General features: G+C 40.5%; 1 protein-coding gene across 1 annotated transcript in view; it reads left to right on the top strand.

The window, feature by feature from the left end:
- Positions 1–10,955, top strand: part of ADGRA3 (adhesion G protein-coupled receptor A3) — a 45,233-nt gene extending 34,278 nt beyond the window's left edge. Inside the window, exons 11-19 of the mRNA XM_081876207.1 lie at positions 675–836; positions 1,060–1,263; positions 2,246–2,459; positions 2,590–2,798; positions 4,592–4,707; positions 6,298–6,421; positions 7,347–7,492; positions 9,175–9,270; positions 9,367–10,955. Of these exons, the coding sequence (XP_081732333.1) occupies positions 675–836; positions 1,060–1,263; positions 2,246–2,459; positions 2,590–2,798; positions 4,592–4,707; positions 6,298–6,421; positions 7,347–7,492; positions 9,175–9,270; positions 9,367–10,615 (2,520 nt within the window). The 3' untranslated portion in view covers positions 10,616–10,955. The remainder of the gene's footprint in view (positions 1–674; positions 837–1,059; positions 1,264–2,245; positions 2,460–2,589; positions 2,799–4,591; positions 4,708–6,297; positions 6,422–7,346; positions 7,493–9,174; positions 9,271–9,366) is intronic.
- Positions 10,956–12,073: the final 1,118 nt, after the last annotated feature.

The following is a 12,073-nucleotide window of genomic DNA, read 5'->3' as shown; positions in this document are numbered from 1 at the left end:
TGACGCCAGGCAGGCACGTTTTATGCATTGTTGTACTAGGAGCACTGTAGAATTTGCTTTCTTAGATTAAATTATAAAGAGAGATCAGCTACTATTAGTAGGAAGGCATACATGTGCGCAGCAGCCTCTTCTTTAATCTGAGCTAGTGAACTGCAGTTGAAGAACTAGCTCTGCACATGGGAACTTAAATATATATATGTTTGACTGGGGAAAGCAAGAGTACTATGAAAATGTCCACGATCAAAGAAGAAAAAACTCTAAAACACATTCATGAAAAATAGGAAATGATGTAGCATGGAAATAGGTGTGTGTGTGTGTGTGTGTGTGTGTGTCTCCCCATCTCTCTATAATAGACCTCAAACAGAATGATGGATATTGCAGAGTCAAGTTGCAAACTCAAAAGGGTTTAGTCCTCTGCTAGTTATGATTTTAAGAAATAAATTTAAATAGGTATGTCTGTTACTTGAAAATACTTTCTAAATTAGTGTGCTTGTGGTCAATTAAAAAGGGGATGAGGAGAGAACCGTGTAATGAGCTCCTTCAGTACGTGGAAAGGGTGGAATAAAAATGTAATAAAATGCTGCAGGACAGGGAAAATAAAATATTTTAAAAAAACTATGAAAAATGGTACACAAACATATATGTCAACCTTTCTGATCTCTTTCCTCTGTTAGCTTGGTGACGTGATGGTTGATATTGCAAGTAACATAATGCTAGCTGATGAACGCATTCTGTGGATGGCACAGAGGGAAGCTAAAGCTTGTACCCGAATTGTACAGTGCTTGCAGAAGATTGCTACATACCGGCTAGCTAATGGAGCTCAGGTTTACTCAACGGTAGGAAATGACACATTTTATTCGTTGATAAGCACCGCTTTATTTAAATAGTAGATTATTTTTAATGGAAGCTATTCAACTAAGTAAGAACAGAATATTTGGAATATTGAAAGGAAATTGTGTACTTTAACTGGTTTAAATTACCAATATATAGCAGGTTTCAGACATATCTCTCTCTGTATGTATGTGTCCATCTATCTATTTGTATCTTTGTTTTCTATAGTATTCTCCAAATATTGCCGTGGAAGCTTATGTAATAAAAGGAACTAGCTTCACCGGAATGACCTGCACTGTGTTCCAGAAAGTAGCGGCAGCAGACCGCACAGGACTTCCTGAATATGGACGAAGAGATCTGGATGGAAGCCTTGATAAGCAACTGGGCTTTAAGTGCAATGTCTCAAATACGTTGTCAAGCCTGGCACTTAAGGTTAGATTAAGTGTGTGTGTGTGTGTGTGTGTGTGTGTGAGAGAGAGAGAGAGAGAGAGAGAGAGAGAATGTGTGTTTGAGGCAATTTATATATTCAGCAGGAAAGCTTTGTTTAAAATATTCTACTTCATGTGCACACACAAAAGTACACTAACTATTTTGGGGAGAAGGCTAGGCCAAACCCATTCCCCTTGGTAGGCTAATTTTCTTTGAGGGAGGCCCCCCCCATCCCTTTTGCAGACTGAAATGTACAGCTCAGGAGTAGCTTGATCACTTGATTCTGTTGGATATACAGAGTTTGTGTTAGATGCTTGCTAAGCTAACCCTAAAGAAGTTATTTTGTATAGATGAAGGTATAAAACAGCTTCCTGTGTCCCTAAGCTATTGGTCCATTTAGCTCAGTATTGTCTCTTCATGGCCATGCAGTCATGCAGAGTGATTCTCCATGGTTTCAGGTAGGAGTTTTTCCCAGCCCTGCTTTGAGATTATGTAAAAAGGGTATTTTGAGATACAGAAAGTCCAACTTAACTGGCAAATGGAATTCTTAAAAAGTTTTAACAGACAACACAAGGATTTTCTTCCACACTGTCTATGGAAATTTCTTCCTTTATCATTCCTTTAGAATTATCTTCTCTTCCATGAGCTGGAAGTGAGGGGAGTTATAACTGGCAACTACTATTCTCAATTTTATTTTCACATCTACAATTGCTTCTCCTAATAGGATATGTGGATAATTTATTTGAATTTGGTTAACCCTTCCATGTGCTCAGGAGGCTTCAGACATTGCTTAGTTAGGTCACGGCAAGCTAACCTCATGGAAGCAATTCCTCACAAAAGAAATGATGTTTTGATAGGCACACCCCTGAGCATGCATTAAGGAAAGGAAACTCAGTGCTGAGGGATGGAGGGAACAACATATCAAAGCAGAGATAGGAAGCATTGTCTTTTGTTTCATTATTAACACCACATGTCTGTTTTGCAGAACACAATTGTGGAGGCCTCAATACAACTTCCACCTGCCCTTTTTTCACACAAGCACAAAAGAGAGATCAGGCCAGCAGATGACACTGTCTACAAGCTTCAACTTATTGCATTTCGCAATGGGAAACTTTTCCCAACAACAGGGAATTCAACAACTTTAGCTGTGGATAGAAAACGCCTTACAGTGGTCACGCCGGTTATCCTCACCAAATTAGGTGTGTTTCAAGCAAATTATCTGTTCCGAGAACTTTCGCCTCTGTCTTTGTCTTTAATCGTAAAATGTCAGTGCTTCAGTTTGCGTGTAATAAGATAAAATCCCATTTTCTTTCTTTATAACCAAACAAGATGGCTTGAGTCTGCCCCATCAACACACTCCTATTAATGTGACATTGCGTCGCATTGCGCATGGAGCAGATGCTGTTGCAGTGCAGTGGGACTTTGATTTGCTGAATGGGCAAGGAGGATGGAAATCTGATGGATGTCACATTCTTTCTTCAGATGAAAACGTCACTACTATACAGTGCTACTCACTCAGTAACTATGCAGTACTGATGGTATGTGAGCTGTTCATTTTATCCAAATTTATGTGGTTAATATGTTTTTCTATCAAAGGTGAAAAGTTTTCATTTATTTAAAGAAATTCTGTGCTTCCTTTGGAGATCGTGCCTTCCTAAGGCAACTTAGAAAACGTTAGTTTCATATACATGGCAGAAATATTTAGGTGATCATGGGCAAAACACAGCCCAGCCTTTGCAAATTGGAAGAGGGGTTATCTTTTTCTTCTGTGGGGCAATCTGTGCTACAATTCACTGACATAGGTATGTGTGGACGAGTGAGTCCCCAAAATACAGTGGTACCTGTGGTTATGAAGGCTTCAGGTTATGAACTCCGCTAACCCGGAAGTAGCTGCTCCTGGTTGTGAACTTTGCCCACGATGCGAACGGAAATTGCTCATCAGAGGTGCGTGTGCAGCGGGAGGCCCCATTAGCGAAAGAATGGATAAGAACGGATACAGCTTAAGAACGGACGTCCAGAACGAATTAGGTTCGTAACCAGAGGTACCACTGTATTTGACAGCCACTAGCTCGCAAACTATTTGCAAGGCTGCCCTCAGTCTTAATGTACCTTAACAAGCTTCATGATAATTAAGAATAGAATTGTAAAGCAGTTTGGACACTGACACCACTATTGTAACAACAGATAAAGAAAAATGACCGGAAGAATCAGAAATCGGCAAGACCAAAATTTTAATAAGGAATGGGGGAGATGCATAATTTATCTTAAAAACCATTGTAATCATTAGTAGGATTGGAATAACACTTATAATTTAATGTTGAATTTTGGATATAATGAAGATGTAAAAGATTTGGATTATTATAAAAGATGCAGGAGGAAATGATTAGCAATAGGACCCACAAAGAAGAGGAGGGGAGGCCAGGAGATTCTTTGGAATCTTGTTGGCTGTTGGATAATTGATTGTAAATTTTTAAACTGAAACACTAAATAAATTTTTTTAAAAAAATAAGGAAAAGGAAACAATAAGTTTCAAGTAGTTTATAAGTATCCAGGCTCTTTATTAAGATCGTGACTATGGAGTATATCTTCTGTTTTGTCTTTGGATACTCATTATCAGTGTGTCTCATAGTTTGTGTATAATAGTTTTCTCTTTGAAGCCCTTACATAAGTAAAGATAAAAGAAATCTATTTTTGAACTGGTGGTATTGACAGGTATTTTTTTAAAAAGATAAATCAATATAATCCCACAACTGAACATTCTTACTCTTTGATTCTTGCAATTACATTTAATCCTTCTATGTAAAGGAACAGCCTGCTTGCAAAAAGAAGAAGAAAAAGAAAGGAAACATTTCCTACTGTTTGGTTTATATTTAAAGAGGGAATCAGTTTCAAGTAAAATATAACTGTGCCACCTGGAGGAACAAAAATAAATATTATGTTACCTTCTCTGACAAAGATCCATTCATATGAATAAAATTTGACAAAAGTGTTAACCTGGTTAATTTTACGAGAATGTAAGCTACCCCTCAGTTCTTAGCATTACTTCATAAATTTGGCCATTAAATTGTGCTGAGCGACTCATGCAGCCTCAATAATTTCCCCCTTTATCTGCACTATGAACCAGTCTTCTCTTTAAGGACTCCTGATCAAGGACTAGAACTGAGAACTCCCAAAGGAGCTCAAGTGGGAAGACTGTTCTGACTGTGCTCAGATGTTCTGCTGTTCTTTTAACGGTTTCATGGGGCTGTTAGGGGCAGTCGTGATTATAACAATCCTAACACCAAATACAGATATAAATATGATTAATCCTTTGCATTGTCTTGTCTTTCAGGATTTGACAGGGTATGCCCAGGCAGTTGACCTCTTACATCCAGTTATCTATGCCTCAGCTGTGATTCTCTTGATGTGCCTCCTGATGATCAAAGTTAGCTACCTATACCATCACAGGTATCAAGATTTTTGAATTCATACTGTTCTATCTAGACAAAACGCAAGTAATTAGTCTCGGGTTGCTATATGTACACAGCAGTCCAGCACCAGAAATATAGGCACATGTTAAATTAGTAGGTGATGTCATGTCGGTTAGTTTGCTTCAAAGTATCAGGTAGCTGGATAATGGAATGGCATGCCTATCAACCACCTTTTCATAAATCCATACCAGTAAGAGTAGAATCTAGTCCAGATTCATTCACAGTCTGTGTTATATATTTCAACTTGCAAGGCTGTTTCAAACATAGCTTTGGTAATCTCTGTGGGCACCACTCTTTCTGCGTTTACATGCATTGCCTGCTACAATCTACACTTAAAGGAGTTATTTTCTTTAAGGGGTTCAACCCCCCCCCCCACCAAAACAAAATGAGTAATCTGTTACTTAAACAACTTCCTTACAGGAAGCTACTGCATTCTGGCCCGCCGTTAGATGCTGTATAAATTAGTGGGACAGCTTTTTCATATAGCTCAACAGAACTCCAGTGGCACCTCGCGTTACATACGCTTCAGGTTACAGACTCCGCTAACCCAGAAATAGTGCTTCTGGTTAAGAACTTTGCTTCAGGATAAGAACAGAAATCGTGCTCTGGCGGCGCGGCGGCAGCAGGAGGCCCCATTAGCTAAAGTGGTGCTTCAGGTTAAGAACGGACCTCTGGAACGAATTAAGTACTTAACCCAAGGTACCACTGTAAAACCAAATAGCTTACCAAATAGCAGGCAAATTATAGAACATAGATTAACATCGGAACGGAAAATTTTCTGATTTATGCTACAGTTCTAATAATTTAGCCCAGTGTACTTAAATAAACCTTGGGGTTTCTTGGAAAATTCAGAGAGATCTCAGTAAGAGAGTAGTAACGACAAGCAAGCTTTCCTGAAAGTGCAGCTGTTAGCTGCATTTAGGGAGCACCCTGTTCCCATTGGTTGATAAGGCTGAATAGCCATGACGGCTGTGGAAAGTATTCCATGAAGGTGCAAAGTATTTAAATACAGTGGTGCCCCGCAAGACGAACGCCTCGCAAGATGGAAAACCCGCTAGACGAAAGGGTTTTCCGTTTTATAGGCGCTTCGCAAAACGAATTTCCCTATGGGCTTGCTTCGAAATGTCTTGCGAGTTCCTGCGGGTTTTTTTCCCTTCCCCCCCTTTTCCTAAGCCGCTTATCAGCTGATCCGCTGATAAGCCGCTTAACAGCTGATCCGCTAAAAGCCGCTAATAGTGCTAATCCGCTAAGCTGTCAATGGGCTTGCTTCGCAAGACGAAAAAACCGCTATACGAAGAGCCTCACGGAACGGATTAATTTCGTCTTGCGAGGACCACTGTACTGATTTAACTGTTAATGCTATATCCAGATACATTTCCTTCCTCCAGATGCATTTCCTAGGGAGGGCATTCTGTGATTTGGCATTGCTGAATTCAGTTTTCATCATCAAGGTCCACATAGATTCAGGTTGATGCAACTACCATGATTCTGGTTAAAAATATATGCTTGTATAATTGAACATTTGAGCATTTGTATGAAGAATTGCTTTGCTTCTGTTGTTTAACAGTGTCATCAGGATCAGCCTTAAAAGTTGGCACATGTTAGTTAACCTCAGCTTTCATATTTTCCTGACATGTGTGATGTTTGTTGGAGGCATTACCCAGAGCAAGAATGCTAGCATCTGCCAAGCAGTAAGTTAAACTGTGTGTTGAGAAATCTAAGAAAAGAAATAGGAATAAAGAGCTCAGGGGTGGGGGCAATGATTTTGTCAAGAGCTGCTGGGCTTTTTCCCATGGAGAAATATTAAAATTTGGCAGTTGCTTATTGCAGAAACAAAATCACAAATGTACTATTCTGGAATTTTGTTTCAAAGTATAATTTATAGAGAAATGCTGTTACCTAGACCAGTGGTTTTCAAATTTTCTCCCCTCAGAGAACTTTTCCCTTATAAATTTATCTCCAAATAATTCCTGATCCCTACAGAGGATTTGGGAATGTGTTCAAGAATGCACACCCAGTCAAGCACACAGAAGAATATATACATTGCAGGGAAAGCTGCTTTCAAGGTTTTTCATTTGCCCTTTCTGAGATTATTGAGGGCCTCTCAAGACACCATTCCAGTGATAATATAATCCAAACAAAAAGCACTGATCTGGAATTTAATCCAGTCAGGAACCATGCCCATTAACATTCCAGTAAGTGGCTTCAGGAACTCTTCATGAAGCAGTTTGTACTTTAGTGCTGATATATACAAACACAATGTTGTAAATGCACTTTCCCATGTATACCAGTATAAAGTAATGCATACACCAACTTTGGCAAAGCAAGGCATAGTTTAAAGCAAACCCATCAAATGGTTCATTAAAGTTAAATGAGTAGGTGGCCTCTCAGAAACTGCAGCCTTTCAGCCAATTTGTATGTTTCCTGGGAATTATATAACAAGTTGTCCAACCAAGAGTTAAAAATTAACTTGCCATAATTAAGCAAGTAGGTATTGGCTTAAGTTGGTACGTAGGTTGTGGAAGAAGTGCTTGAGTGCCTGTGTGTGTTAAACATACAAATAGACCGTATCTCTCTTAAGCGAATGCCTTAATTGTCTTATTGTATATTTTTCAGGTTGGGATAATTCTGCACTATTCTACACTTGCCACCTTACTGTGGACAGGAGTCACTTCTAGAAACATCTATAAGCAAGTCACTAGGAAGGCAAAGAGGTGTCAAGATCCTGACGAACCGCCCCCACCTCCTAGGCCAATGCTTAGGTAAGAAATATTATTGTTCCGCTTCTGCTTAAATTAGTGTGTTGTTCTTGGGATTTCCCTACTTTGAATGGAATCCAGCAAGTTCTAGGTGAATATTAGTGAAAGACTGAGGAACATAAAAATGACCAGCATGCTTAGAGCGTCTCCATGGGTGCCAAGTTTGGGGTAAAACAGGGGGAGAGTAGCTTGTTGTTCTAGTGGTGGTCAAGGTGAGATCAGAAAGCATATGTAAATATTTTGGTTGACTTCCTTCATTGTTTATGATTTACAAGCTAATGAAGATTATTTTTATTTATTTTAGAAGATTTCAGTTCCAGCATAGCGTATATTAAATATATAAATAACAGTAAATAAGCGAAACGCTACAGGAATAAGACAGTAAAAGGAGCAGTTAAAGTCATGAAATTAAGCAGAATGGAAAAAACTGTATTCAAGTCAACTTCCATTATATGCTAAAACAGGTTGCAAATGATAAACTCTTGGTGTGCACTTCACCAGAAATTAGGTGGGAGTTTTTTTGCGGGGGGGGGGGGAGCATATTCACTTTCTTCCAGCTTTAATTGGGGAGATTACCCAATTGGCTTCAAACCCTATTGGCTTCAGTAGAAGACTTTGCAGTCCGTTTGCAGCTGAAGGGGCTTTGAAGGTGCCACAAAGGGCCTTGCTTTCTTTTCTCATTCAAAATCCCTTCTGTCAAGGGTTCAGAATGTGTGTTTAATATTTCATACAGATGTTTCAGCCATTGTCCATTAAACTAGTTTAATCTGGCTTTGTCCACAAGGTGGCAGAAACTGATCAGGTTTTTTTTTTCAAAATTGAATGGAACTTTATAGCCTCGTTGTGTTAATTTGTCATACAAAATATTTTTTCTCTTGCATGCCTAAGAGAGCACAAGAAGTAAAATCTGTTTGGAATATTCCTTGTATAGCCCTGCTTTTGAAGGAGCTGGGGCAGACACCTTAGCTCAGTAGCAAACCACATGCTTTCTGGGCAGGATCAGGAAGCAGGTGATGGGAAAGACTCTCGCTTGACATCCAGCAGAACCACTGCTACTCAGAGTGGGCCAGTACCTGACATTGGGTGGAGAATGTTCTTGCACCAGAAGGCAAAATTCCCTAATGGGAAACCCTCTGGGGGCTTCAAGCTTCTGGTGTGCAGGGCCAGAGCAGTAAATGAACAGGTTACCTTTACACACACTTGCACATCCCTCTCTATCCTGAATCTAGGCAAGCAAGACGCATTATCAGAGTTCGATACATGCCAGCCAGCCAGAAAAACCCCCAGGGAAGGTGAAAATCAGTCGGAGAGCAGTGGGGGTGGAGAAAGGGAGGCCAGCTTTTGACCAGCAAGTCTGAGGTTCCCCAACCCTGGTCTGAGAAAGCCAAACCCCTTCTCCCAACCCCATCCTCTCTCATCCATTCCTTGAGACTACACTGATGCATCTATCTAGCTGGTCCCACACGGGGCTCTGGTAGTATTTCAGAAACAGCTACCTTAAAGTCCCTGCCGTTCAGCTTTCTACTGAGCAACCAACATTTAAACTTTTTTTTGGGGGGGGGGGATACTGCTTTCCATGTGCTATCCCAGCCTAAGACCTGGGGCTAGATTTCTGGTCATACTTCAGAATTGGAGTGTGCCTTTAATTGTTGTAACCACTAACTGGCATCTGCTTTGTTTTTTAGGTTCTACCTAATTGGTGGTGGCATCCCTGTGATAGTCTGTGGGATAACAGCTGCTGCAAATATAAGGAATTACGGAAGCAGGCCTCATGCAGCATAGTGAGTATTTGGGTGGATATATTTAACTGAAATTATTAAGAGTGACATGAAAGCAGATGCCTTTCTCACATTTTGCTTTTTTTTGTCTTATTGCAGTTGTTGGATGGCATGGGAACCAAGCTTGGGAGCATTTTATGGACCCTCCAGTTTCATTATTTTCGTTAACTGCATGTATTTTCTCAGCATATTTATACAACTGAAGAGGCACCCTGAGCGTAAATTTGAACTTAAAGAGCCAGCCGAGGAGCAGCAGCGTTTAGCTACCAATGAACATAGCGACCTCAACCACCAGGATTCAATGTCTGTGTCGCTGGTTTCCACTTCAGCTTTGGAGAATGAGCACAGTTTCCATGCTCAGCTTCTGGGCGTGAGCCTCACTTTATTTCTGTACGTGGCCCTGTGGATTGTCGGGGCCTTTGCTGTTTCTTTATATTACCCCTTGGATTTGGTATTTAGCTGCTTTTTTGGAGTTGTGTGTTTAACTCTTAGTGGTTTCCTAATAACACACCATTGCATCAACCGGGAAGATGTCCGACATGCTTGGATCACAACCTGCTGCCCTGGAAGGAGCACATATTCGGTACAAGTTAACATTCAGCCCTCTTCCAGCGCGAGCGGGGCAAACGGGGAACCTGCCAAGTGCACCAATAGCAGTGCAGAGTCGTCATGCACTAATAAAAGTGCACCAAGCTTAAAAAATTCTTCTCCGGGCTGTAAGCTGACCAATATACAGGCTGCAGCAGCTCAGTGTCCTGCAGGCCCCTTGGCGCTGAACACAGGCCCTCCACTCGATAACAGCCTTACTGAGCACTCAGTAGACAATGAGATCAAAATGCACGTGGCCCCTTTAGAGGTACCTTTACGGACAAATGGGCACCCAGGTCGCCATCACAAAAACAGGAGTAAAGGGCATCGTGCCAGCAGGCTAACGGTCTTGCGGGAGTATGCTTACGATGTCCCCACCAGCGTGGAAGGAAGCATCCAAAATGGCATGCCCAAGCCTCGTCAAAGTATCAGCGAAGGGCATTCAAGGAGCCGAAGAGCTTATTTGGCCTACAGGGAGCGGCAGTATAACCAGTCTCAGCAAGACAGCAGTGGTGATGCTTGCAGCACTCTTCAGAAAGGACACAGGAATACCGAAAAGACAGTGCCAACAAACTTCAAAAAGGATTTACTTAGGAAGCCCATAGTGGCCGAGCTGGAAGGGCAGCAGAAGTCCTATGGCTTAAATTTGGCTGTCCAGAATGGGCCACTAAAAAGCAGTGCCCAGGATGCGACATTACTGACTGCTGACAGCACTGGCAATATCAGGACTGGGTTATGGAAACATGAAACTACTGTGTAGTGCCACTGGACATTATCCTTGAAAGGATTTAAATGGAACTTTTCTTCCGTGCTATGAATAATTTTCCACAGTTTACAGACATGGGTATGTTGAGCGGGGAGAGTATTGGGTAGGAGAGAGCTGCCATTTTAAAATATTTTATACTTTTTAAAAGTATACCTGCGACATTTTTTCAGGAGATCTTTTACTCCTCTGTGAATCTTTCATTATAAGATTCTGTTTTGAGATGCAGAATTGGACAGTATTTTTTTACATGTTAACGTTCTCTCTCTTAGGTATGTCCATCACATTTCACTTTTATATTTAAATGTGTAAAATAAATAACTTTCTCTAAAATCCATATGCACAGTATTGGTTCAGACCGTCAGGTGGTGGGGTGTTGTGCCTAAAACCTGACATTTCAGTTGCCAAGAAAAGACACACTGCCAAAATGGTAAGTTTTAGGCTGGTGCTTCTATCCAGGACCTCCTTGCACAAGGGAAAAAAAATCTATTTAAATGTTTCCAATTCAAAAGTTTAAGGGCCCTGCACATAACACATCCTGATCTATTAGGGTTCTTTATAGAAAGTTGTGTGTGTTCTGTTAAGTTTGTACTGCCTCTCCCTCAATTGCAGAAGACAGCCAGAATTCATGTCATTCAGCACTTCTACTTGACAAAGTGAGTTTTCATTCAGGCTTCTTGTGTTACAGGGGTGCACAGGGCATTATTTAATTATTTTCACATCACACTTCCATAGGAAATACAGCAAGGCTGTGTACAACCTTACACAACATAAAAATAGTGCAACAACATTAAAAATAACACGAGTGACATGTCAGTAAAAACATCAGTAACATATCAATAAAAACTGGCTGGCAAATGTTTAACATTCAGATTTCCCTTTAGCAATAACTTCAGAGTTATTGGTGAGTGGTGTTTTGAAACTTGAAGTCTGAAACTTGAGATGTTAGCATGATCTACCTGAAGTTGGGATCCAGAGAGCTGTTTTATGCATACCAAAAGACTTGGACATGCCTAGAGGGGTTTTGACATTTTTCCTTTCCATGACAGTTCGAAAACCACCCCTCGATTAAAAAAGTTATTTACTAAAGAGCAAGGGGACTGCTGTTCAAGAAGCATAAGCCCCAAATGTTAATTCTTAAGTGCACCCCTTCCTGTCATGAGAGTCTAGAGTAGCTAAACAATAAAAATCTAGCATTAAAAACAAAGGTAGAATCACAAAATGAAATACAACACAATAATGACAATATATCATGTTCCCTCATTCTTCAGCTCCAAAGCCAGTTAGATTCTAGTTTTGCTTCATTTTCTTTAAAGTTCAGTTCCAGAGGGGCATCTGTTGACAATTTTGAAAGCAGTAAAACAATTTTAGCAAGCAGGAGGCTTTGCCATACAACGTCTTCATTCTGTCAGTAATTTTGTAATGCATGTTGGTGATATTTCCATTTTATAGAGT

The sequence above is a fragment of the Podarcis erhardii genome, assembly GCF_964252035.2.
Source record: "Podarcis erhardii genome assembly, chromosome: 9".
NCBI classification, from domain to species: Eukaryota; Metazoa; Chordata; class Lepidosauria; order Squamata; family Lacertidae; genus Podarcis; species Podarcis erhardii.
The sequence above is the reverse complement of the archived record's forward strand: the minus strand, read 5'-3'. Positions and strand labels throughout refer to the sequence as shown.